Source organism: Sorex fumeus, unplaced genomic scaffold (assembly GCF_029834395.1).
Source record: "Sorex fumeus unplaced genomic scaffold, SorFum_2.1 ptg000019l, whole genome shotgun sequence".
In the NCBI taxonomy this organism is placed as follows: domain Eukaryota; kingdom Metazoa; phylum Chordata; class Mammalia; order Eulipotyphla; family Soricidae; genus Sorex; species Sorex fumeus.
In genome coordinates, this window is record NW_026606076.1 from 13,333,264 (window position 1) to 13,360,184 (window position 26,921).

The 26,921-nt window shown below is 58.1% G+C and overlaps 2 protein-coding genes across 2 annotated transcripts; both read left to right on the forward strand.

The window, feature by feature from the left end:
• Positions 1–9,390: 9,390 nt before the first annotated feature.
• On the forward strand, positions 9,391–15,097 carry HMG20B (high mobility group 20B). Its single transcript, XM_056113056.1, has 10 exons — positions 9,391–9,462; positions 9,754–9,809; positions 10,173–10,281; positions 10,882–11,085; positions 11,365–11,485; positions 12,171–12,217; positions 12,538–12,610; positions 13,246–13,461; positions 14,107–14,239; positions 14,580–15,097. Exons 2-10 carry the CDS (start codon positions 9,772–9,774, stop codon positions 14,590–14,592), a joined length of 954 nt encoding a protein of 317 aa, XP_055969031.1. The 5' UTR covers positions 9,391–9,462; positions 9,754–9,771; the 3' UTR covers positions 14,593–15,097.
• A 5,166-nt stretch (positions 15,098–20,263) lies between these two features.
• On the forward strand, positions 20,264–25,250 carry GIPC3 (GIPC PDZ domain containing family member 3). The gene is made up of 6 exons (XM_056113293.1): positions 20,264–20,491; positions 21,524–21,709; positions 21,830–22,010; positions 24,557–24,669; positions 24,911–24,992; positions 25,099–25,250. Exons 1-6 carry the CDS (start codon positions 20,264–20,266, stop codon positions 25,248–25,250), a joined length of 942 nt encoding a protein of 313 aa, XP_055969268.1.
• Positions 25,251–26,921: the final 1,671 nt, after the last annotated feature.

The following is a 26,921-nucleotide window of genomic DNA, read 5'->3' on the forward strand; positions in this document are numbered from 1 at the left end:
CGGTGCTCAGAGGACTATGTGAGATGCTGGGAATCGAACCCGGGTCGTTCGTGTGCAAGGCAAATGCCCTATCTGCTGTGCTATTGCTCCAGCCCCTCATCCGCAGGCTTCTTCATGTGCTTCCCTCCTGCCTGCGTGAGTGATCCATAACATGCGTGAGTGATCATAGAGTGATCCCATCTTCAACAGCACAGCAGGGATGCTGGCCTTGTACACGCCTGACCCCAGGTTAATCCCCAGCACCGCTAGGGTCCCCCAAGCTTGGTGTCAGAGAGCCTGAGCACAGAGCCAGGAGTAAGCCCTGAGTACCACCAGGTGTCACCCAATAAAAAACAGAAATAGGGGCTGGAGCAATAGCACAGCGGGTAGAGCGTTTGCTTGCACGCAGCTAACCCCGGTTCGATTCCCAGCATCCCATATGGTCCCCTGAGCACCGCCAGGAGTAATTCCTGAGTGCTGAGCCAGGAGTAACCCCTGTGCATCGCTGGGTGTGACCCAAAAAGAAAAAAAAAAAGAAATAAAAAGATAAATAAAATAAAAAGTGGAAATTTTAAAGAAAGGAAATCCAGTTTAGGGACAAAGCGATAGGACAGTGGGCAGGGCTCTTGCACGGCACACAGGCGACTCAGGTTCCATCCCCGACACCAAATAGGGACCCCTGAGCCCTGCCAGGAGTGATTCCTGAGTGCAGAGGTAGAAGTTAGCCCCTGCACACATACCAAAAGAAAAAAGTGTCTTCAGGTGCAGAGAAAGTACAGGGTTTGTAGGCGGTCAACCCTGGTTCAATTCCCAGAGCACTAAACCAGGAGCAACCCATGGGCACCTCCTGGTGTCACCTAAACACTAAATCAAAATAAAAGTGGAGATGTGGAAGATAGCACAAGGGCGGGACTGACATGCACACAGAGCCTCTGGCAGAGCAGGAATCTGGGGACACTACGCTGCATCTCGGGGTGTGACCCAGCTCGGAGCACTGTTAGGGCTGAGCCCCGGCCCACCTACCCAGGCAGAAGGAGGCAACTTCAGGCCTACAAGTGCAGCTTGAGAGGTCCCAGCAGTAATTAATGAAAGTTTTTAAAATTGGGGAGGGGGAGATTGTTGTTCTTGTTGTTTTTGCTTTTTGGGTCAATCTGGAAATGCTCAGGACATTACTCCTAGATCTGCACTCGGGAATTACTTCTGGCGGTGCTTGGGAGCCCATATGGGATGCCAGGGATTGAACCTACCCTTGCCGCCATGTGCAAGGCAAATGCGCTACCCGCTATACTACCATGCCAGCCTGGTTGTTGGTTTTTGAGGCTACTCCTGATCGGGCTCAGGGGCTATTCCTGGCTTTTTGCTCAGCAGTGCCCCCTGGTGGTTCTCAGTGGAACAAACCAGGGTCTATGGCAATGCCAGGCCTGAGTTTGAGGCCTGTGTGTTGGCTGTTCAAAACTGTATTTTTTTTTTTTTTTGCTTTTTGGGTCACACCCTCCCGTTGATCATCGATTTGCTCGAGCGCGCCCAGTAACGTCTCCATTGGAGACTTTGTTGTTACTGTGTTTGGCATATCGAATACGTCACGGGGAGCTTGCCAGGCTCTGCTGTGCGGGCGAGATACTCTCAGTAGCTTGCCCGGCGATGCACAGGGGTTACTCCTGGCTCTGCACTCAGGAGTTACTCCTAGCGGTGGTCAGGGAACCCTATGGGATGCTGGGAATCAAACCCGGGTCGGCCGCGTGCAAGGCAAACGCCCTCTCCGCTGTGCTATTGCTCCAGCCCCTCAAAACTGTATTTTTAAATTTTTTTCTTTTGTTTACTATTAAAAAATTTGTTCATTTTTGGGCCACATCCTGGCTCTGTACTCAGGAGTCATTCCAGGTGGTGCTCAGGGATCAACCCTGATCAACCAATGCAAGTGCCCTCCCTGCTGTGCTATCTCTCCTGCGATATTGACCTATTGATTTGGGTTTGGGGTCACATCCCGCGATGCTCAGGGATCACTCCTGCCTCTGCACTCGGAACAGCACATCTGCAGTGCTCAAAGGGACCTTGTGGGATGTTAGGGATAAAACCCAGATGGGCCCTTGTGAGGCAAGCGCCCACCCTGGTGTTCTAGCTCTCTGGCCCATTTTTACTTTTTTTTTTAATTGTTTTTTTGGGGGGGTCACACCCGATGTTGCACAGGGGTTACTCCTGGCTCATGTACTCAGGAATAACTCCTAGCAGTGCTTGGGGGACAATATGGGATGCTGGGAATTGAACCCAGGTCAGCTGCATGCAAGGCAAACGCCCTACCTGCTGTGCTATTGCTCCAGCCCCTATTTTTTTAATTTTTAAAACTGTCACTGTCACTGTCCTCCTGTTGTTCATCGATTTGCTCGAGAGGGCCCAGTAATGTCTCCCTCCACTGGAGACTTTGTTGTTACTGTGTTTATTCTAAAAAGTTTTGTTTGTGGGGCTGGAGCAATAGTATAGCGGGTAGGGTGTTTGCCTTGCACCCGGCTGACCCAACTTTGATTCCTGGCATCCCATATGGTCCCCCAAGCACTGCCAGGAGTAATTCCTGAGTGCGGAGCCTGGAGTAACCCTGAGCATTGCTGGGTGTGACCCAAAAAGAAAAAAAAATTGTTTATTGGGGGCAGGAGTGCGGTGGAGACCATATCTTGAAAAGGACCATTCCTATGTCAATCAAACCAAAAAGCTGGGGCTAGGATGTGCCCCCGCAGGCCATTGGTTGTGGGCGCCGCAGCTGGGAAAGGGCTGGAGCTGTGGACCTTGTATGGAAGAAGCAGCTAAGAGCTTTCTGGAATCCGGACCTGTCAGCATTCCAGGGCTTCCTTAGTCCTGGGCCCTGGGCTGACCTTTCTGAAAACAGGTTTTGAAACCAGCAACTTCCCTTTCCAGCTGCTGTTCCCGGCCCACAGGTTTCCAGTTGCTTGCAGAGCTGATCGCAGCCTGATCTTACAGCGCTTTGATCGCCCCCCAGAACAACAAGCAGAGATGGGGAGCTGGATGAGTGGACATGGCCGTTGAATGCAGGAGGCCTGGGTTGGATTCTGGTTCCCAGAGCGGGGCCACAGAGTTGGAAGTGACCCCTAGCAGCCTCTGGACGGGCCCCCCTCAAGACAAGAATGGGGCCAGAATGATAGGGGGGAGGGCGCTGGCCTTGCACGCAGATGATTTGGGTTTAATTCCTGGCAATCCATAGGGTCCCTTTGAGCACTGCTGGGAATAATTTCTGAAGGGAGAGCCAGGAGAAAGCTGTAAATATCGCTGAGGGTGATCCTCCCCCCAAAAAAAAAGGAAAAGGAAGGAAGGAGAGAGGAAGGAGGGAAGGAAGGAAAGAAAGAAGGAAGGAAAGGGAGGAAAGAAGGAAGGAAGGAAGGAAGGAAGGAAGGAAGGAAGGAAGGAAGGAAGGGAGGGAGGGAGGGAGGGAGGGAGGGAGGGAGGGAGGGAGGAGGAAAGGAAGGGAGAAGGGATGGAGGGGAAAGAAGAGAGAGACAGAGACACACGAAAGAATCTCGGAACTGAGCAGCTCGCTGCAGAGATGCCTTCGGACTTTGCGCCATGACACTTTCACCAGGCTACTCCAGACGGGAGCAGGTGCCCGTCCCTCTGCCGGCCCCCTAGGAATCCCAGCGCCCTCCCTCTTCCAGAACCCAGTGAGAAGCCCAGGTACGTGGGAGCAGTAACAGCAAACACCAGGCCTCACAGGATAGGGGATGGGCCGATCCCTCTGGCCCCCCGCCCCGATGGGACCCTGAGATGACACCCATGAACTGCCCCGGCTACTATTTAAGCTCTTTAATGGCCATGATCCAAAGACACACAAAAGAACCTTGGAACCGAGCAGCTCGCTGCAGAGATCTCTCCAGACACTAATTATCTAAATTTTGGAACTCCAGGAGCGAGGCCACTCTTGCAACTGTGCGACATCTCGTGCTATTTATAACAGGCAGTCCACAGTCCACGGTCCTCCCGTTGTTCATCGATTTGCTCGAGCGGGCCCAGTAACGTCTCCATCGTGAGACTTCTTGTTACTGTGTTTGGCATATCGGTAGCTTACCCGGCTCTCCGAGAGGGGCGGAGGAATCAAACTCGGGTCAGCCATGTTGGCTGAGTGCAAGGCAAATGCCCTACCGCTGTGCTATCGCTCCAGCCCATAACAGGCAGTACAAAATAAATTGTCTAGCATTACCTTTTTACCAGGTTTGAGTGGTGGTTGGAAAATTCTAAATAGTAATGGTGGGACTGGTGTCGAAATACTGAATGTCATCAAAGTAGAGAAAGTATTATGAAAATTATCTGCCAGAGAGGCAGAGAAGGATTGGGATGGGCAGGGGAAATCAGGGATTTTGGTGGTGGAAAATGTACACTGTGAACGGATGGGTGTTTGATTATTGTATGACCCAAACTCAAACATAATAGCTTTCTAACTCTTAATCATGGAGATTCAATTAAAAGAAGAAAAAAAATAGAAGAGAGAGGTGGGGCTGGTGCAATAGTACAGTGGGGAGAGCGTTTGCCTTGCATGGGGCCAACCTGGGTTCAATCCTCGGCATCCCATACGATCCCCCAATCACCGCCAGGAATAATTCCTGATCAAAGAGCCAGGAGTAACCCCTGAACATTGCTGGGTGTGACCCAAGAAGAAAAAAAAATCTAAAAAAATAAATTAAAGTAAAAAAATTAAAAAGAAGAAGAAGAGAGGCAGAGATGGTCTTCTGAGCCCATCAGGAGTGATCCCTGAGCACAAAGCCAGGAGAGAGCTCTGAGCATACCTGGATCTGACCCAAAAAAGCCAAAAAAAAAAAAAAAAAAGGAAAACAGTGTTAGGGGCCAGGCAAGAGGGAGGGAAATAGTGTTAGGGGCGCGAGCACAGCAGGGAGGGAGTGACTGCCTTACACATGGTCAACCCGGGTTCGCGCCCACATTTTAAAGGGTCTCTTGAGCACTGCCAGGAGTAAATCTTAAGTGTAGAGCCAGGGATAACCCCTGAGCAGCACTAGTATGGCGCCCCCCACCAAAAAAAAAAAACACAAACAAACCAGAAAAGGAGCCAGAGCAATTGTACACCGAGAAGGGCAGTTGCCTTGCACACGGTCCACCCTAATTCAATGCCTGGCATCCCATAGGGTTCCCTATGCACTGCCAGAAGTCACCTGTGAGTGCAAAGCCAGGAATAACCCCTGAGCATCCCCGGGTGTGGCTTCAAAACAAGGGTGAAGTGAAAAATAATATTTTTTTTCCATTTTTGATTTTGGGTCACACCCAGCCATGCTCATGGCCGACTCCTGGCTCTGCTCTCAGGGGTCACTCTTGGTGATGTTTGGGGGACCCTATGGGATGCCGGGGACCAAATCTGGGTCAGTCGTGTGCAAAGCATATGCCCTCTCTGTTGTGCTATCTCTCAGGAGATATATGTATATGTCACTGGCCTCCCGTTGTTCATCCATTTGCTCGAGCGGGCACCAGTAACGTCTCCATTGTGAGACTTGTTACTGTGTTTGGCAATTCGAATACGTCACGGGTAGCTTGCCAGTCTTTGCCGTCACGGTCACGTTCACGGTCCTCCCGTTGTTCATCGATTTGCTTGAGCGGGCCCAGTAACGTCTCCATCATGAGACTTGTTGGCAGGCTTTGCTATGTGGGTGAGATACTCTCGGTAGTTTGCTGGGCTCTCTGAGCGGGGCGGATGAGTCAACTTGGGTTGGCCATGTTGGCTGCGTGCAAGGCAAACGCCTTACCCACTGTGCTATCGCTCCAGCCCATGTATATGTATATATGATTTTTTTTGGCTTTTTGGGTCACACCTGGCAATTCTCAGGGGTTAAGTCCTGGCTCTGCACTCAGGAGTTACTCCTGGCAGTGCTTGGGGGACCCTATGGGATGACAGGGTTCAAACCCAGGTCGGTCGCATGTAAGGCAAACGCCCTACCCGCTGTGCTATTGCTCCGGCCCCAAAGTTGCTCTTTAAAAAACAAAAAAGAAGAAGAAGAAGAAGAAAAGTTCCTGTGCTCATTAAAAAAAATAATAAAAAAATCATTAAAACTTTTTTTAAAAAATTAAAGAAAAGTTCCTGTGGGTGGGTCAGAGCAATAGCACAGCGGGTAGGGCGTTTACCTTGCACCTGGCTGTTCTGGGTTCGATCTCCGACATCCCATAGGGTCCTCCGAGCACAACCAGGAGTAATTCCTGAGTGCAGAGGCAGGAAGAACCCCTGAACAACGCCAGGTGAGACCCAGAAAGCCAAAATAAAATAAACAATATTCCTGTGGGGCCAGAGAGATAGAACAGAGAGGATGACTTGCTGTGTTTGCAGCCCTATACGAGTTCAATACCTGATAGCCTGCAGGGGCCCCCAAGGCTGCTAGCGGTGATCCCTGAGCTCAGGACAGGAATAAGCCCTGACCCCCAAAACCAAAAAAAAAAAAAGAGAGAGAGAGAGAGAAACAGAAATGTTCCTGTGGGTGTGATCACAGGGAAAAAGCCTGGGACTTGTGGGGATTTTATTGTTTTGGAGTGGGGAAGGCACACCTGATGATTCTCAGGGGTTACTCCTGGCCTCTGCACTCAGGGATCACTCCTGAAAATGCTTGGGGACCTTATGGGATGCGGGAATCAAACCCAGTTCGGCCACAGGCAAGGCCAGCACCCACCTGTACTATCGCTCCGGCCCCCAATCCCGGGATTTTATTTCTTGACTTGGTGCCTCTGTTCCTCTAGTTCCAAAGTGTTCAGGATTCACATCTTAGAAAGATGTGGGCTTCCTGTCTTTGGGCTACTTGGGATGTGGCCACTTTTTTTGTTTGTGTTTGATTTTCTGCCACTTGCTGCGGTGCTTGGGGCTGACTCCTTTTTTGTTTTATTTGTATTTTTAATTTTTTTATTTTTTTGCTTTTTGGGTCATGCCCAGCGATGCTCAGGTGTTACTCCTGGCTCTGCACTCAGGAATTACCCCTGATAGTGCTCAGGGGATCATATGGGATGCTGGGAATCGAACCCGGGTCGGCCGCGTACAAGGCAAACGCCCTACCCGCTGTGCTATTGCTCCAGCCCCTGGGGCTGACTCTTGACTGCACTCAGGGATCACTTCTGGTGGTGTTCCGAGGACTGTACGGGATGCTGGGAATCCAACCTAGGTCAGCTGCAAGCAAGGCCAGCACCCTCCCTGCTGTGCTACCGCTCCAGCCCCTGGACCACTTTTTCTTATAAAATCCTATTTTCAGGGGCTGGAGTGATAGCACAGTGGGTAGGACATTTGTCTTGCATGCGGCTGACCTGGGTTCGATTCCCAGCATCCTATAGGGTTCCCCGAGCACTGCCAGAAGTGATTCCTGAGTGCATGAGCCAGGAGCAACCCCTGACTATCACTGGGTGTGACTCAAAAAGAAAAAAAAAAACACGTGGTTGCAATAAGACCTTCCCCGCAGATCCACACACTGTCCACTCCTAGCGACTAGCATGTTACGGGGCCTCTGATTTCAGGCCCTTCCCTGTTCAAGTGAGCATGAATCAGCAGTTTATTACTTTGGGGGTTTTTGGTGTGTTTACTTTTAGGCTACACCCGTTGGTGCTCAGGGCTGACTTCTGGCTCTGCACTGGGGGAGGGGGGTCAATGCTGGGGATGTGGACATGCAAGACAAGTGTCCACTGTCCTCTGGCCCCTTCAGCTGTTTATTTCTTTTCTGGGCCAATAGTATTCCACAGTGCCCCTGGACCCCACTAGCTTTTCCTAGCAATCTGCTGTTTCTATTTGGGGGCTTATGATGACTCACATTGCCCCCTGAATATTTTTTTAGTGTGTGTGTGGAGTAGTAGTAAAATAGTTTTATTTAGGGAAGCAGAAGAGAGAGATTCCTGTACTGTGGAGAGAGAATGCTGTGTGAGAATGCGGGTTTTCTCCAGAGTGAAGTGGGCCAAGAGAGTCCTTGTGTCAGGGTGACATGTGGTGACCCCCCTTTAGACATGCCATTGCGAATACTCCTACAAGTCCCACTGTGGAGACTTTTCCTTTTGTGTGTGTGTGTGTGTGTGTGTGTGTGTGTGTTTGTGCGTGTGTGTGGGTAAAGCAAACCCTCATCTGTTCCTCCTGGCTCTAGCAGGAATTACAAATTACTCCAGGTGGGGCTGGAGCAATAGCACAGCGGGTAGGCCGTTTGCCTTGCACGTGGGCAACCCGGGTTCGATTCCCAGCATCCCATATGGTCCCCCAAGCACCGCCAGGAGTGATTCCTGAGTGCAGAGCCAGGAGTAACCCCTGAGCATTGCTGGGTGTGACTCCCCCACAAAAAATCAAATTACTCCTGGTGGTGTTTGGGGACCATTATGGGATACTGGGAACGGAACTCAGGTCGGCCTCGGGTCCCAGGGCGAGAAATCCAACCCAGGGACTGGGTGGTGCAGAACAGGAATTAAGAGCGACATCTCCAGCCTGGTGTCAGGATTTCAGTTCTCTGGAAAAATATTCGCTGGAGTATGGGGTGGGTAGATCTCTTTGTGTAGCCCCTCTGCTTCTGTTTAACCCTTTGAGGCACAGCAGATGAGGGTGTAACTTGCAGCCCTCATTCATTGCTGTAGGCTCGCTTTCATCGGAGGTTTGAGGCTTCTTGGGCGGGAATTTGGATCAACAAATAGGAAGGAAGCGGACAAGCCCCGGGATCCCCAGGGTCGGCCTCGGTCTTCATCAGGTCTTTCGCTGCTTGCTTGTCTGTCCAGGGCTTGCCGCCCAGCTCCAGATAAGGGTCCTGGCCCACCCCTGCCCCTGACTTTCGCTCCCCCTCCCCCTCATCCGCGACCCTAAACCGTGTGCAACGTCTGCATTGCACAGAAGGTCCATGGGACAGAGAGCAGTTCCCGTGTCCAGAAGCTCAGAATAAGGTCAGGCCCGAGGGGACGGCGAGGAACCGCCGGTCCAAGAAATAGAGAACATTCCTCCCTCAGTTTTGCAAGGTGCTTAAAATAGGCTCCAGTTTGCCCTCCAGCTGGGAATGTCGGGTCAGGACTGTAGCTCCGTCCCTAGCTAGCAACCAGTCGCCGTCCGCATAGCAACAGGGGCGGGACCCGAGAGCCGGCCCATCTGGTCCCGGAGCGGACCAAAGCGCGGACCCGCAGCTCGGGAGGTCTCAGATCCCTACTTCCTGGCCCTTAAAGAAGCTCCGCCCAGAGGGGGGCCTCAAAGTGCCTCTTGATTGGTCCCGAGAACGGCCGGGCGCAGCCGAACTTGACGCAGCGCCCGAGGCCTTCCCGAACCCCCACCACGCGGCTCCGCACCCGCACCAGCCAATCGACGGCCGGCGCGCCGATTCTCATCTGCATGATCACGCCTCCCGCGGAGACCGAGTCCAATCGCAGCACGCTTCAGGGGCTCATTAGCATGCCGGGGGCGGAGCGGGGCGGGGGCAGACGGCAGGGGCGGGTCCCGGGCGGTTGGTTGGAGCGACGCCGCCGCCGAGGGGGTCCGGGAAAGTTTCTTTGGAGGTGAAAACAGTCGCGGAACTCGGGGCATCGCGGGGGGGCAGGGGCGCGGGGGTCCCGGGGCTGCGGCGGGGGTTCTCCTGGCCTGGGGGGAGGGCGTGAACCCAGGCCTCCGGGCGGACGAGCCCCCAACAAAGGATCCCCGGGCGCCCGCCCTCGAGGGCCTCCCCGCCCCCGGATCCGGCCCTCCCCACCTCCCCGGCTCGGCGTTCTGGGGCTCCCCGGCCGGGTCCCGGCGTTGGCGACGGCGGCGGCTCGGGGCGCCCCTCACCCGGGCACGCGTCTGAGTTCCAGGTGCGGCCGGGAGCGGCCATGTCCCACGGCCCCAAGCAGCCCGGCGCGGCCGCCGCGTGAGTGCGACCCCCACGCCCTCCCCCGCCCCCGCGCGCCCCGGCGGAGCTCCGGGACCCCCCAAGGATCTGATCTCCTACCTGGCCCGCCCCTTCTGGATACCCCTCTTGGTGTCTTTATTCCCGGGATCCTGCCCTGGCCCTAGCCAGGTCTCCCCTCTCCCATCCCAGGCAGGACCTGTCTCCCTTCCTGTGCCCACTCGGACTCAGACGTCGGGGTTGGGGTGACCCATGGGGAGACTCCTGCCCCTTCGGGGGCTTGCCCCTCTGCTCCCCTCAAGGGATCTTCCCGGAACCGAGGTCCTTTGCTTACAAAGGGATTAAGAGGTGGGGGTGACCCTGGCGTTGTTCTTGTGGCCTCAGGCCGGCGGGGGGCAAGGTGCCGGGCCAGCACGGGGGCTTCGTGGTGGCGGTCAAGCAAGAGCGTGGCGAGGGCCCGCGTGCCGGCGAGAAGGGTTCCCACGAGGAGGAGGTGAGAACATGCCCCCCCACCCGCGCCCACCGTCTCCCGAGGGTGCCCCCCCACGTCCCTCCGAAGCCCCGCCCCCAGCGATGTTTGAATTCTCGGGCGTGGTGGGAGGTGACTGGGCAGCGTCCGTTGTCCAGATTTCCCTCCCGAATCGGAGACCCCGCCCCGTGCCACATGCCACCCACCCCTGGCCCTGTGCCAACCCCTCGCCAACTGTTCAGGCTTCCCACTCTGCTGCCCGAGGCACTTTTTCCGGGATCACTCGGGCGCTCCCTGGGCCTGATCCCAGTGTGCCTGTCCTCTGAAATCCTCACCCCTCCCAAGGGATCCCCCATCCCTCACTGCCCCCCAAACACACACAACCCTGATTCCTATTCAAGCCGGGATTCCTGCCAGTCTCCCAACCTGGCCCCGCCCACACAGCAAGCCCCGCCCACGCCACCGAGACCACGCCCACAGCTCTTCCCCCTGGTGTGCCAAGGCTGTATGCGTGCCCACCTGCAGCCCCGCCCATATCTTCCAAGGCCACGGCCCTATCCCCTCTCTGGGCCCAGCTCATGCCCTCCTGGAGGCCCCTTCCAATGGGTCTTCTGGGTTCTGTAGCCGGTGAAGAAGCGAGGCTGGCCCAAGGGCAAGAAGAGGAAGAAGATTCTGCCGAATGGACCCAAAGCCCCAGTCACGGGCTACGTGCGCTTCCTGAACGAGCGGCGGGAGCAGATCCGCACGCGCCACCCGGACCTGCCCTTCCCGGAGATCACCAAGATGCTGGGCGCCGAGTGGAGCAAGTTGCAACCAGCAGAGAAGCAGGTGGGCCGGGGGCAGGAGGGCCTCCGAAGCAGGAATATGCACCAAGGACGTGGCGGGGATGGGGCTTGTTTATGGGAAACCCAGCCGTTTCCAAAAATGCGGAAAGCCACAGGATTGCCCCCCCTTGAAGTGGGTTTGCAGCAGGCGGGACGGGAGCATAGTGGCGTTTAGGCCCACACGCAAGCAGATGGATGGACATGGGGCCCCTCTCCCGGGCTTGAGGCCTCCCCCAGCCCAGGTTGGTCTAGCCTCGTGGTGCCGCCCCCCCCCCCCCCCCAGCGGTACCTGGATGAGGCGGAGCGGGAGAAGCAACAATACATCAAGGAGCTGCGAGCATATCAGCAGTCGGAAGCCTACAAGATGTGCGCTGAGAAGATCCAGGAGAAGAAAGTCAAGAAAGGTGGGAAGGGGACGGAGCCATGTCCTAGCTGGGAGGACGCATTTGCACAAGGCAGAGCCGGGTTTGATCTCCGGCACACCAGTGGATCTCTGGAGCACCGCCGGGCGTGATCCCTGAACTCAGAGCCAGGAGATAGCCCTGAGCACCTTTGGGTGTGCCTCAAAAACCAAACAAAAAGTGAGGGGCTGGAGCCATAGCACAGTGGGGTATGCCTTGCACACGGCCGACCCAGATTCAATTCCCAGCATCCCATAGGGTCCCCCAAGCACTGCCAGGAGTAATTCCTGAGTGCAGAGCCAGAGGAACCCCTGTGCATCGTGGGGTCACCCGAAAAAAAAAAGTGAAAGGTAGGAGGAAGAGACAGGGAGAGGAATCCCGGGGCTTTGTGTGCAAGAGCCAAGCCTTTCAGCCCTGGCACCACGGGTGTCACCCCCTCCAGCCAGAGCACAGTGGGCAGGCGGGAAGGCCCCAGACATTTGTGTCTGCTCCTAGACGCGAATCTCGCGCTTTCCAGCCACTCCCCTCCATAGGCCTGTGGGACGGGAGCATAGCCGGGAGTGATCAGGACAGGGGATGCAGACATGGGGCAATTCTCCCGTTTGGGGGCCCGCCCCAGAAAGCCGGGGACCAGCGTGGGGTGAGGGTCACCAGAGACTGACCCAGTGTTCCTCCGGTCCCCCACCAGAGGACTCGGGTCCCGGACTCATGAACACCTTCTTGAATGGACACAAGGTGAGCGCCCCCTGCTGGAGGGTAAGCCTGCCCCGCCCGTGGAGGGCTGAGGGCCCTGTGATGGCCCAGAGGGCGTTTGGATGCTCCTACAAATTAAAACAGCCTTTGGTTTTTCTTTTGGCCACACCCAGTAGCATTCAGGGCTTAGTCCTGGCATCTCTGCTCAGGCCTCATCGGGGTGGTGGGGATGGGACTCCTGTCAGCCTGGTGCAAGGCAAGTACCTTCTCCGCCTTCTCTCTCTCTCTCTCTCTCTCTCTCTCTCTCTCTCTCTTTCTCTCTCTCTCTCGGGGTCCTGCCACTGCCCCTCATGTGCCCTCAGGGTAGAGACTGTGACGGCTTCTCCACCTTCGATGTCCCCATCTTCACCGAAGAGTTCTTGGACCAAAATAAAGGTGAGTGTGGGGCTGGAGAGATAGCACAGCGGGGAGGGCGTTTGCCTTGCATGCGGACGACCCGGGTTCGATTCCCAGCATCCCATAGGGTCAGTCCCCTGAGCACCGCCAGGCGTAACTCCTGAGTGCAGAGCCAGGAGTAACCCCTGTGCATCGCCGGGTATGACCCAAAAGAAAAAAAAAAGGTGAGTGTTCATCCCAGCTTTTCAGGAGAGCTGGAGAGGAAGGAGCAGTGCCTGGGGAATGAGGGGAATTTACTGCTGACATTTGAGGTAGGGAGAGAGAGTTCAAATGGCACCAGGAGCGATCTCCAGGCACAGTCCGGAGAAGCCCAAAATTCTGACCAATAATAATTTCTTTGAAAAGCCCCTGGGGCCAGAGCGATAGTACACCGTTTGCCTTCGGCTAAGCAAGGGTTCAGTCCTCAGCGTCCCAGAGGGTCCTCCAAGCACCGCCAGGCGTGATTCCTGAGTGCAGAGCCAGAAGTCTGCCCTGAGCATCGCCGGGTGTGGAACCCCCCAAAAAAAAATAAATCCCCAGCACTTCCCTTCTCACCCCACTCTTCGCCGGGCAACGAGACCGGGCAGCGGGCAGGGGAGGAGGTGGCAGGCGCTGACCGGGCTCTCCCGCTGCAGCGCGGGAGGCGGAGCTGCGGCGGCTGCGGAAGATGAACGTGGCCTTCGAGGAGCAGAACGCGGTGCTGCAGCGGCACACGCAGAGTATGAGCAGCGCGCGGGAGCGCCTGGAGCAGGAGCTGGCGCTGGAGGAGCGGCGGACGCTGGCGCTGCAGCAGCAGCTCCAGGCAGTGCGCCAGGCGCTCACCGCCAGCTTCGCGTCACTGCCAGTGCCGGGTGCGGAGCCCCGCTGACCCCGCCCCCGCCCCGCTAGTCTCGCCCCGGCTGCCGAGCTCGCCCTTTGGCTACGCCCCCTGCCCTCTAACCCCGCCCAGGGTTGGCCTCACTGTCGCTATCCCCGCCCCCAAGCCCTCTAGTCCCTCCCCGGCTCCCTAGCTCTGCTGCTGGGCCCCGCCCCCAAGCTCTCTAGTCCCGCCCGGGTGCTGCGGATCTCGCCCCAGGAAACCGATTGGCCCCGCCCATAGCGACCCAGTGCCCAATCCCTGCTCATCCTGCAACGGGAGTCCCGCCCTTAAGCTGCCCTGCTCTCCCACCAACTCTGCTTCCCCCTGGCGAACCCACAAAAGTTTTGCCAACTCCAGGGGTTCCAAATGTTTCCCTGACTGCCTCCCCCACCTGGGGCGCGGGGAAACCGGCTCTCACCGGGTAGTCTCCATCCCCGGCCTCTGTTCAGCTCTGCTGCCTTCTCAACGACACCCCCTGCCCGCAACTCTCCTCTAGACTCCGGACAGCCTTGACCCCAGCCCACAGCGAGCCTCTAGAGGGCCTCCTCCCCCTCCCCAGACTCCTGCCCTTCCAGAGCCTTCCAGGGTCCCTGCCCAGGAGGCCCCTCTGAGCGCCCCCCCACGCCCCTTCCCTCAGGCACGGGCGAGACCCCCACCCTCAGCACCTTGGACTTCTACATGGCCCGGCTCCACGGCGCCATCGAGCGTGACCCTGGGCAGCACGAGAAGCTCATCGTCCGCATCAAGGAGATCCTGGCCCAGGTCGCCAGGTGGGTTCCAGTTTGGTGGGCAATGGCCGGATCACCCCCACCTGGCACAGGGTGCCCAGGGTCTGGGGTCACTGCCATGTGGGGTGCTGTGACCAGACCACGTTCCAGTGTGCCCATAACCCCTCGGGGTTCCTTGCTCGTGGACACAGGTGGGCGGACGGCCTGGTGGACCCTTTATTAATGCCCCCCTCCCCCGTTACTACTGGGGTCCTGGAAAGGGCGGCGGACTTGACGCAGTTCCGTTTTCTCTGGCTCCGCCCCAACCCCCAGCCTGGATGAGTATGCGGGAACGGAGGGGAGCAGGGTGTCCTCACCCTAAGTCACACCTCTCCTGCCACAGTGAGCACCTCTGAAGGTGTCAGCGCCCCTGCACCCGCAGGAGGTCGGCTCTGCACACGGACCCCCACCCGTGGAGGAGGGGCTGGGGTCTCCTCGGGGTCCAGCGCCCCTAAAGCTTCTACAGCATCCATCCAGCTTTGATTGTCCGCAGCCACTGAACCAGAAACCTAGCCCGTGGTGCGTGACCTCCAGAAGGCCCTGGAGCCCCTGGAGGTCCGGCCGGACCCCACACTACAGACCGTGGGGACGGGACACTGCTCGCGTGTCGCCCCCACCCCCGCACCCACACGCACCTGCAGCTGTGCCCACGCCTGGTGTGTGGACGGTGCGGGTATACGGGCGTACTGGCCTCCCCTCGAGTGCTTGTGTGTCCCAGGTAAGGCCAGCTGCAGGGACAACCTCCGCTGGGGGAGGGGGGACCCTCCTCCGTCCCCAGCGGCAGGACCCTGGTCGCCGGGACCCCTTTTCCACTGCACAATCTGGACTTTTAAAATAAATTTTACAGTTTTCAGTTTCAAATTTGTTGTTTGTTGTTCGAAGGGGATGTTCATTTAAGAGGGGGCATGGACCGGAAGATGCCCCCACTCATTGTCCTCAGAGATCACAGACCCGCCTTCCCCCTGCCTAGCACACCCACTTCCTGTCTGGGGGAGGGGTCTGTTCTGGATGTTGCCATCCCTGCCTCCGGGGGCGGGCTCCAGGGTTATCCACTGGTTGCCCGTCAGGGCTGCCTCCCCATCAGCTCAAGAGCGTCCAGAGTGGGGTCCCCCAAAAAACACATTGAGCTGTGCACCTACTGCCAACGGGGAGGGGTGCTCTTGGGACCAAAACTCCAGCAGGGGGGCTGGAAAGATAATACAGTGCGGAGTGTGCTGTCTTGCATACAAGTGACCCAGGTTCAATCCTCTGCATTCCATAAGGTCCCCGGAGCCCTGCCCAAAGTGATCCTTGAGCACAGAGTCAGGAGTCAGCACTGAGCATCACCAGGTGTAGCCCCGCAAAAACCTCCAGTGGGTGAAACCTCATCCCAACCCTCCCCCTTTCCACATCACCCTGGCCCCTCATCCCTGATGACTGGCCTGGGTGCCTCCTCCTGCCTTTTGGCCTCTGTGAACCCGTGTGTACAGGTTTTGGCATATTGGATTTGGGATGACATGCCCAGCAGTCCTCAGGAGCCCTTGCAGGCCTGGGCCTCTTGTGGCCGGAAATGGTACTGGGAGATCCCTTGCCTTGAGCACAGGAGACCTGGGTTCAATCCCTGCTCCCCTTAAGGCCCTCCCACAAACACCCCATCCCCATCCACAGCACTGCCAGGAGTGACTCAGAACCAAGAGTAAACCCTGAGCAGTGTCGGGTATGGCCAAAACCAACAAACAAACCCTCAGCCTCTTGGGGCCAGAGCAAGAGCTCAGGCGGTGAGCACCGTTGGTTGAGCCCACACGCACCAAAAAAACTCTGGCCCTTTGCAAAGCAAATGCCCCAACCTGTTTGTGGAGCCGTCTCAGGCCCTGAACCATTCAGGGATTTTAGTTTTCTTTGTTGTTTTGGGTTTCTTGGCCAGCCTCACAGATACAAGGCAGGGGCTCTACCCCTACTACGACTCCACACCCAGCCCCCCGTTTGTTTACTTCTTTCATTTGTTTTGTGACCACTCCAGGCTTGGTCCACAACGGAGGTGCTCTCAGTGCTCAGCAGGCCACGGCCTGGGCCTCCTGCATGCAAAGCCCATCGAACCATCCCTGGCGTGGGCAGGGTTTTTTGTTTGTTTGTTTTCGTGGGAGAGATTCTTGGGGCCACACTCCTGGTGCTCAAGGCTTAGCCCTGGCTCAGGAATCCGGGTCTACTGTGCTCTCTCTCTCCCCAGCCCCCGTGTGGCGTGGCCCCGTCTGTGGAAGCCTGAAGCCTTGGTCCTTTAATCAGGGGTGCATCTACAAGAATGCAGACGATGATCGCCCTCCCCCCACCCCCCGCCCCTGTCTTCCACTTGGCCCATGTGGGACATCCTCGCTGAGGCATCTGTTTACTGGAGGCATCCAGAAAGCTTTGATAAATGCCTGCCTGTCTGTTGGCCAGGTTGAATTATGTCCCTCAAGAGATATGTCCCAGTCCTCTCCAGACGGCAGAACAACGTGACCTTATTTGGAGTTAGGGTCTTTGTAGATATAATTAGTCGAGATGACATCACCCGTGGGCAGGGCGGGCCCCCATTCCAGCCTGCTGGTGTCCTTAGAGGAAGTCTGTGTTTGGACCAGAAGTGGACACAGGGGAGAAGGCGAGGGGACGAGCGGGGACAGGCCAATGCCAGGGCCCTGCCAGCCGCCCCCCGCCCCCACCCCACCTAGGGAGAAGCTAAAGGAGGCAGGAACAGACATTCAGAGTCGGGCTGCAGGGCTGACCACAGACTAACTTCTGAGGTCTATTTCTTTGCTGGGAACAAAGACAACTGCAGTTTTCAGCTAACCTAGGAGATGAGCGCCCAGGTTATTTGAGGGGTGGGGGGGCTTGGGCCATACCCGAGGGTGCTCAGGGTTTACTCCTGGCGGGGCTCAGGCCCAGTGATGCGACAGGGGCTGGTGGCCTCCAGGGCTATCCCAGCCATTCTTGGAGGGCAATGACTGGGTAAAGTAAAGTAAAGACCCTCCCATTGATCATCGATTTGCTCGTGTGGGCCCAGTAACATCTCCATCATGAGACTTCTTGTTACTGTGTTTGGCATATCGAATACAGCACAGGGAGCTTGCCAGGCTCTGCCGTGCGGGCGAGATACTCTCGGTAGCTTGCCGGGCTCTCCAAGAGGGGCGGAGGAATCGAACTCGGGTCGGCCATGTTGGCTGCGTGCAAGGCAAACGCCCTACCGCTGTGCTATTGCTCCAGCCCTCAGGATCAAACTCAGGGCCTTGAGCATCCTCAGAATGCATTACAGCCCTTTGAGCCCCTTAGTTTACACTTTAAAGGTGGTAAAGTGTATGATGTCGTGCATTGTTGGCACCCTCTCATTCCAGAACATTCCTCTTCTGGACATTTTCATCCCTGGGAACTCACCCTGGGGGTCTTGGGGATCTGGTTCAATCCCTGAGTGTTCTGGGTTTCAGGGGTGTCCACGTGGAACAGGATGCAAGTGTGTGCATGTGTGTATGTGGGGGGGGGGGCAGGGAGTGTCTCACTTTGCACGGCTTCCAGGCTTTTTTTATTTTTTGAATCACACCCGGCGTTTCACAGGGATTACTCCTGGCTCATGCACTGAGGAATTACCCCTGGCTGTGCTGGGGGACCCTATGAGATGCTGGGAATCAAACGCGGATCGGTCGCGTGCAAGGCAAACCCCCTACCCGTGTGCTGTCGCTCCAGCGGCTTCCAGACTTTTATTTGTTGTTGTTTTGTCTTTGGGGCCACACTCAGCAATGCTCAAGGGTTACTCCTGGCTCTGCACTCAGGGATCAGTCCTGGCAGTGCCTAGGGGACCATATGGGATACTGGGTGCAGAGCAAGTGCCCTAACCTGCTTGCACTCTCTCTCCGGACCCTCCCAGGCACTTTTGCATCCTCCTTCCTGGGGAGGCCTCTCTGGCACCCCCTCTCCCTGATTTCCCTGGCCCCGCCCCTCCTCTCTGGCCCCGCCCTTTTCTCTGACCCCGCCCTTTTCTCTGGCCCCGCCCCACCCTCCCTGGTCCCTCCCCTTCCATGGGAGGTGAGCCCGAGGTCAAGCTGGTGGAAACCTGGCACTCTCTTTTTCTATAGGACTGTTCTTTACTAAATTATTTTGTGGGCGTCAGAGCAATAGTACAGTTGAGGAGGTCACTGGCCTTGCATGTGGCCGACCCGGAGTTCGATCCCAGCATCCCATGAGGGTCCCCCGAGGCCACCAGGAGTGATCCTTGAGGGCAGAGCCAGGAGTGAGCCCTTGAGCACTGCCGGGTATGACTCCCAAACAAACAAAAACAATCATTTTGGGGTTAGAGCCAGCGGTGCCCACGGGTCTCTCCTGCAGTGGTAGGGGTGGGGGTGACCATAGGTCCCTAGGACTGAGCCTGGGCCCCCCATGTGCAAATCTTTTGTGTGTTCTAATCTTTGAGCCTCTCCCCAGCCCTCCTGCCGGCCTCTGCTCTGACCTCAGCATCTGAGGGTCCATGCCTGACCTGCCTTAATCTTGCTCCTGCTGAGGACCAGGTCTGGGGGGATGGCGGGTCAGGCAGTGAACACAGAATCTTGTCTGGGTGAGGCACTCCAAATGGAGGGCATAGATGGGACAGGAGATGGTCGTGCGTGAAAATTATTTTGTTTTTTTTTGGGGGGGGGGAAATGCGCCTTCTTTTTGGGGCTACATCTGGCTGTTCTCAGGGTTCATCCCTGGCTCTGCACTCAGGGTTCACTCCTGGTGGGGCTCATGGGATGCTGGGGATAAACCCAGGTTGGCAACATGTAAGGCCAACACCACCCAAGCCCCCACACTGGACTATCGCCCTGACCCCTGTTCAGAAATTCTTCCCAAGCCATGAAAATCCCAGGGGTACACTCTGAAAAGTGAGAGAACTCAGCTTTAATTATGCCCGCAGTACTCAGCAGAGCTTGTCTGCAAACCAAGGCGAGGGCTCTGTGTTCTAGAACATCCTTGGAGGACGGAACCTTTACCGGCCGCTGGCAGGAGCGTGCAGAAGCAGAAACAATCTTTGCCAAGCAGGATCTGGACCACCTCAAAAACACGAGCGCATTTGGAGTCTGTTCCTGGGTCATAAAACAAGATTGGTGACACCCCCAGGACACCTTGAATGCGCTCCAGGGTTTCATTATGTCACCGAGTCCCCGCTGGCCCTGGGCGGCCCCTGCTTCCTGGGTTAGTCTGTCTGAAATGGGGGCATTTCCCTCCCCAGGCTGAGTCTGTAAAATAGTCCCTAGGTCGGGAGGTGCTAAATGCTGGCGGGCGGAAGGGGAGCTTAATTGATGTGGAGAGATGGACCTCTGAGCCAAGAGCCCAGGAAAGGATGGCGCTCTGAAAGAAGGCGCTTTTTGTTCCATTTTGGGCCGCACCCTGCTAGCACTCAGGGCTCACTCCTGGATCTGCACTCAGGGATCACTTCTGGCAGGGCTCAAGGGGACCCTATAGGATGCTGAGGATTGAACCCAGGTCAGCCACATGCAAGGCCAGTGCCCTCCCTGCTGTACTATCCTTCCGCATTCCCTGGAAGAAAGTGCTCTAAGCCAGAGCACCCGTGCAAAGGCCCTGGGGCAGGCCGGGTCCTGCCGGGGGACCAGCCTGGAGGCCTTTGGGGTTGGAGGAGAGAAGAGGGTCCAGAGCCCAAGATCCTCCCGGAGTCTAGTGCTGCCTCTGCAGGGCAGGATGTGGGGGGGACCCCATCCCCGCACTCGCTCCCTCGCCGTGGTGGCCCTTGTTTCGGGCTGCACCTCAGCCCCAGCGGACCACCAGGCGTCCCCGAGGGAGCGCGCAGCTGGCCCTGGCAGGCAGGGCCCGGCCACCTGGGGCTCGGCCCCCACCCGCCCCCTCCTCCTTCCCGCCCGCACCTCGCGGTGTCGCCTTCCCGGGAGGCTCGGGTTCCCGGATCCCCTTACCCGGCTGTCCAGGCGCCCTGGGCCGGGGGAGGGGAGGCTCCAGGAAGCGGCGGATCCGGCGGCGGCCGCGGCGACGGGGACCCGGTGGCCGAACTTCCCCCCACCCCACCCCCCTCTGGCCATGGCGAGCGCAGCGGCGGCCCGCGAGGCCCAGGGGGCCGAAGCCCCGCGCCCGTCGGCGCCCCCGGCCGAGCCCGCCGAGCCCCCCGCCGCGCCCCGCGTGCGCCCGCGCCTCGTCTTCCGCGCGCAGCTGGCGCACGGCAGCCCCACGGGCAAGATCGAGGGGTTCACCAACGTCCGCGAGCTCTACGCCAAGATCGCCGAGGCCTTCGGGATCGCGCCCACCGAGGTGAGCGCCCCCCACCCCAGCCCCACCCCAGCGCCCCCAGTCCGGCGCCCAGGCCCATGCCCAGCACCGAGCCGGGGCCAAGCGGGGACGGGGGTGTGGGGGAGAGGTGGAGCCCGAACCGCCACTTAGACGGGGACCCCCGTTCCTGGGCAAAGGAAGGGCCCCCCGAAGGCTTCTGAATCCCGGAGACGGCCCTCCCCGACCCCGGGGTGCTCATCCCCCCGGATGCCAGCGCCGCGCGCGCGCGAGATGAGCCAGTTTAGGGCTCCGGGGAATCCCTACTTGCTCGCCCTGGAATTCAGTCCTCTTACTCCGCTCGGGGTGGACCCCAGTTCCGGGGAAGCGCCGCCACCCCCCCTCCCGATGCTTCCCGAGCGCGCGCAGAGGCTGGCGCTGCAGGCGGCCCCCCTGGAGGTGAGAAGTCAGAGGGGTCAGGGCCGGCCGCAGGGCCACGCGCCTCGCGGCCTCCAGGGGGCGCCAGAGGGCCCAACGCCCGCTAGGCAGGGCCGGGTGGGTGGGGGGTGTCCGCAGGGTGCAAAGTGGTCACCCACCCAGGTTTGATCTCCGGTGCCGCAGAGGGCCACCTGAATCCCACCAGAAGTACTTCCTGAGCTCAGAACCAGGAGTCAGACCTGAGCGGGGCATATGGCCCCCAACACTACAAAAGTGGTCCTTGGTGGGGGCGACCCAAGAGATAGGGCAGTCCGCTGGCCTTGAGGGCACTTGGCTCACGGGAAGCCAACCAGTTGGGTCCCTGGGTCCCAGCACCCTGTAGGATTCTCTGAACCCCGAAAGGAGTGACCCCTGAGCACAGAGCCTTACTTTTGAGAATTACTGGGTGGGGGCAGGGGAAGAGAAGGGAAGGACTCATCTGACCCAGGTGGTGGGGGCAGAGGGTCTCCTTTGGCTCATCACCTCCTTGTACCCCCTGCTCCGCATTATGGGCTCCCCCGCTCCACCGTCTGCCCGCCCCCGGGGTCCCTGCCTCTGACTGGGGCTCACTGCACCCCTCTCCCTTCCCCGGGGGAGCAGATTTTGTTCTGTACCTTGAATAGCCACAAGGTGGACATGCAGAAGCTTCTGGGCGGCCAGATAGGTTTGGAGGATTTCATCTTCGCGCACGTGCGCGGCGAGACCAAGGAGGTGGAGGTGACCAAGACTGAGGACGCGCTGGGCCTGACCATCACAGACAACGGGGCAGGCTACGCCTTCATCAAGGTGCACGTGGCGGAGGGCGTGGCCGGGCGTGGCCAGGGCGTGTCATCGAACGGGCAAGGTGCCTCGGGCGGGGCGGGGCCTACCTGGGTAGTGACCCCGCCCCCGCTTCCCTCCCGGCAGAGGATCAAAGAGGGCAGCATCATCAACCGCATCGAGGCAGTTTGCGTGGGGGACACCATTGAGGCCATCAACGACCACTCGATCGTGGGCTGCCGCCACTACGAGGTGGCCAAGATGCTGCGGGAACTGCCCAAGTCGGAGCCCTTCACGTTGCGCCTGGTGCAGCCCAAAAGGGCTTTCGGTGAGGGCTTAAGAGTGAGGGTGGGGTGGAAGGTCCCAGATGCTCTTTTTTTTTTCTTTTGCCACATCCGACGATGCTCAGGGCTCACTCCTGACTCTGCGTTCAAGGATCACTCCTGAGAACTCAGGGGACCACGTGGCATGGCCCGGGATCAAGCCTGGGTCAGCTGTGTGTAAGGCAAGAGCTCTCCCCACTCTGCTACTCCTCCTGCCCCTTCTCCGTGCTTTATGTTCCATTGGGCTGGTTTTTGTTTTTTTTTTTTTGAGCCACACCAGCAGTGCTCAGGGCTGACTCCTGGTTCTGTGCTCAGGGATCACTCCTGGCAGTGCTCAGGGAGACCCTGTGAGATCCCAGGGTAACAAGCCCAGGTCAACTGCATGCAAGGCAAGTGCCCTACCACTGTGCTATCCCTTGGGCCCCTCTAAGTGTGTTTCTTTTTAGTGGGGCGGGGAGAACACCCTGATGCTCAGGGATTACTCCTGGTTCTGTGCTCAGGAATCAGTTATGACAGGTTCAAGGATGCCAGGGCGGGTTGGTGCGAACAAGGCGAGTGCCCTCCCCACTGTGCTATGGGTTGGGCCCCTCTAGATGCATTTTTTTCTTGCATTTTGTGTCACACCCAGCGATGCACAGGGGTTACTCCTGGCTCTGCACTCAGGAATCACTCCTGGTGGTGCTCGGGGAACCATATGGGATGCTGGGAATCAAACCTGGGTCAGTTGTGTGCAAGGCAAACGCTCTACCTGCTGTACTATTGCTCCAGTCCCTCCCTCCCTCCCCCTTTTTTGGGGGGTACACCCAGCATTGGGTGCTCAGGGACTCTGGCTGGCTCTGAGCTCAGGAGTGACCCCTGATGAGGCTTGGGGGACCATATGTACTTCTGGGGATTTGAATCTGTGACAGTCACACACCAGGCAAGCGCATCACCCACTGGACTCTGTCTGGCCCCTAGCTGTTCTTTTTAATTTCTTTTGATTCTTCCCTTCCCCCCTTCCCTCTGTAAATGTTTGCTTTGGTGAGGGGTGGGGGTTTGGGGGCACACCTAGCAAGCTCAAGGTTCTGCACTCAGGGATCACTCCTGGAAGTGCTCGAGGACCCTATGAGATGCCGGAGATTAAGCTTGAGTTGGCTGCGTACAAGACAAAGGTCCTCCCCTATGCACTTTCTCTCCAGCCCAATGAAATTTTTTTCCCTTCTTTTGGTTTTGGGGCCACACTCAGTGGTGCTTGGGTGCCCACTCAGTGACAGAGCTGGGGTTCCACCCTAGAGCTCTCTGTACCATGTGATTCTCTTGGGGGGTGGTAGGGCACACCTTGCGATGCTCAGGGATCATTGGTGGTGCCCAGGGGACCGTATATGGTGCCAGAGATTGAACCTGGGTCGGCCGCATGCAAGACAAGCACCCTTCCCTACTGTCCTATCGCTCCAGCCCCCCCCATGGCCTTTTTTTGAGTCACATCCAGAGATGCTCAGGGGTTACTCCTGCTGGTGATGGGGGGTGGGAGCCATGTAGGACGTCGGGGATTGAACCTGGGTTGGATGCGTGCAAGGCAAATGCCCTCCTTGCTGGACTATCACTCTGCCCCCACCCCTATGTTTGTTTTTGAAGTGAAGTAGCAAAGTTTCATTGAGGGAGGAATCTCAGTTGAAGGAGACTGTGGGATTCTCTAAAAAGGAAATGAAAGAACAGTCAAGAGTAAAGGAAGTTCAATCCCTAAAGGACACAGTCACAGAGCTGTCCCCAGGTAGGGTGCTTAGAAATAAAGGCATGAGGAAGCCCCCGCAGGTGGGGTGCAGGTAAATCCGAGTAGAGCACCCGTGTTGGTCTTTGAAGGGTAAGAAGGTTCTAGATGAGGGACCGAAGCGATAGTTCACTGGGGAGGGCATTTGCTTTAAATGCAGTGACCCAGGTTCAATCCCTGGCACTCCATAGGGTCCCCCAAACCCCGCCAGGAGTGATTTCTGAGTGCTGAGCCAGAGCAACCCACGAGCACCATAGGGTGTGACCCCAAAACAACACATACAAACAGAAGATTTGGCATGAGCCCAGAGTGATCAGACAGGGCACTTGCCTGGCATGTGGATAATCCTGGTTTGATGCCTGGCACCCCATGGGACCCCCTGAGCCAACCAGGAGTGATCCCTGAGCACAGAGCCAGGAGTCAGCCCTGAGCACAAAGTGTGGCCCAAAAACAACAAAAAAGAAGGTTCTAGAAAGGTTCCCTGCAGTGTTTAGGAACGTGCATTAGGCCGCTCCAAACTGGAGAACGTGCTTTTCCTTTGGGGGCTGGGGAGTACCCCAAGCTGGGTGTGGTCCCCAGATAAAGACCCCAGAGGACGGGCCAGCGGGAGTGCGCTGACGTGCAAACGGGTGACCCAGGTCGCATCCCCAGCACCTCCAGGGTCCCCCGAACCTGCCAGGAGTGACTCCTGCGCACAGAACCAGGAGTCAGCCCTGAGCACTGCCCAGTATGACCCCCCCAATCAATAATGAAAAAAAAAGCACGTGGCCCCGCCCAGACCACGTGCTCCACGCTGTGTCCCAGATCTGATCAGTCAGAGGAGCCGAAGCGGCAAGTGCTCCATGGAAGGCAAAGTGAGCAGTGGTAGAGCGACCCTGCGCCTGCGCTCTGGGGGGCCCGCAACCGTGGAGGAGGTGGTGAGTGAGTGGGGGATCCTTCGAGTGGGGGGTCCTGACGGCTGCCTCCCAGTGATCTCGGCAAGGCATCATTTCCCCAGCCTCAGTCTTCCCAGCTGTACAATGGGCGCCCCAGGAGCCTGAATTTGAGCCTCCTTTTTCCTAAAGGGTGTGTGTGTGTGTGGTGTAGCGGGGGGTGGGGGGTTGTGGTCGGAGAGCTGGGATGGATACACCCAAGACCCCTGATGCTTTCTCCCCTAAGCCCAGCGAGTTCGAGGAGGAGGCGTCTCGGAAGGTGGACGATCTCCTAGAGAGTTACATGGGCATCCGGGACCCGGAGCTGGGTAAGGGGCCAGGGTAAGCTGGGTGGACCCTGGGGGAGGCATCCCCCTGGGGTGGAGGCTGCGTACCCCCGAGCCTCGCATGCACTCGCTGCCCCTTGGCCCGCAGCGTCCACCATGGTGGAGATGTCCAAGAAGACCGCGGGCGTCCAGGACTTTGCGCGCAGCCTAGACGCCGTCGTGGGCGAGTTCGCCTTCCCGGACGAGTTTGTGGTGGAGGTGTGGGCCGCCATCGGCGAGGCCCGGGACGCCTGTGGCTAGCGTGCCCCGGCGCCTCGCGGAGCCCCAGCCCCGAACCCCGGCCCTCCCCGCCCCCACCCGGCCCTCAGCCCCGCGCCCCGCGCCAGCCGCCCTCTCCAGCCCGGGGCCGCTCCGAGGTTCAGTCGGCCTCCCCGGGCCCCTTGGGTCCCGAGACTCAACCCAGCTCTCGGAGCCAGCCCTGCTCTAGAACCCAGGAGCGCACCGAGGCCAGGCCCTGTTCTAGAGGCCAGGCCAGTGCCCATCGGGAGTTCATCTCCACTGCGTGTCCCAGCTCTGAGCGCCGGTCCCCCAAACCTGGTTCCAAGCCCGGTTCTAGGACCCAGTACGGCTCGGAGACCAAGCCCAATTCTAGAATGCAGTCCAGCACTGAGATTAAACCTGGTTCTGGAACCCGGACTGGCACTGAGATCAAGCCCAGCTCTAGAACCCAGACTGGCACTGAGACCAAACCCAGTTCTAGAACCCAGCCCGGAGTTGAGACCAAGCCGAGCTCTAAAACCCAGCCTGGTTCTGACACCAAACCCTGCTCTAGAACCCAGCCCAGTACCGAGACCAAACCAAGTTCTAGGACCCAGCCCGGAGCTGAGACCAAGCCCAGCTCTAGAACAGAGCCTGCTGCTGAGACCAAGCCCTGCTCTAGAACCCAGCTTGGCACTGAGACCAGACCCAGTTCTAGAACCCAGCCTGGCACTGAGACCAAACCAAGTTCTAGAACCCAGCCTGAAGCTGAGAGCAAGCCCAGCTCTAGAACGGAGCCTGGTGCTGAGACCAAGCCCTGCTCTAGAACCCAGCTTGTCACTGAGACCAGACCCAGTTCTAGAACCCAGCCTGGCACTGAGACCAAACCAAGTTCTAGAACCCAGACTGGAGCTGAGAGCAAGCCCAGTTCTAGAACAGAGCCTGGTGCTGAGACCAAGCCCTGCTCTAGAACCCAGCCCGGCACTGAGCCCCAACGCAGTTCTGAGCCCAAACCAAGTTCTAGAACCCAGCCTGATGCTGAGACCAGACCCAGTTCTAGAACCCAATCCAGTGCTGAGACCAAGCCCAGCTCTAGAATACAGCCCTGCTCTGAGACCACACCTGGTTCTAGAACCCAGGCTGGCTCTGAGATCAAGACCGGCCCTAGAACCCAGGCCCTCTCTGACCGGCCTGGTTCTAGACTCCAACCCAGCTTGGAGACAAAACCCGGCTCTAGAACCCAGGCCCCCACCGAGACCCTGCCTGGCTCTCGAGCCCAGCCCAGTTCCCAGAAGCCTGGTTCTAGATTCCAGCCCAGCTCTGAGAACAAGCCCAGCTCTAGAACCCAGTTGAGCTCGGAGACCAGATTCCTCGCTGGGCCCCAGTCTCGCCTGGAGACCCTGCCCCGCTCCCGGGCCCGGGCCCCCAGCAACTCTGCAGCCGAGCTGGATTCCACAGCCCCCATGCTCACGCCCAGCTCAGGAAGGGGCCCGGGCTTTAAGACCGAGTCCTCCCCTGACTCTCTCACCCATGCTGTATCCCCAAGCATCCCCTCACCCCTGCCGCCCTGGGGACCCCCATCCAGCCCAGGAAGGCCAGTTCCTCCGGGCACCCCGGTGAGCGACCAAGGCAGCTCAGGGTTCCAAGACGGCCTCCAAACCCAGCCCTGTCCACACCCACAGACTCATGCCGACAGCCCAACACAGGTGACCA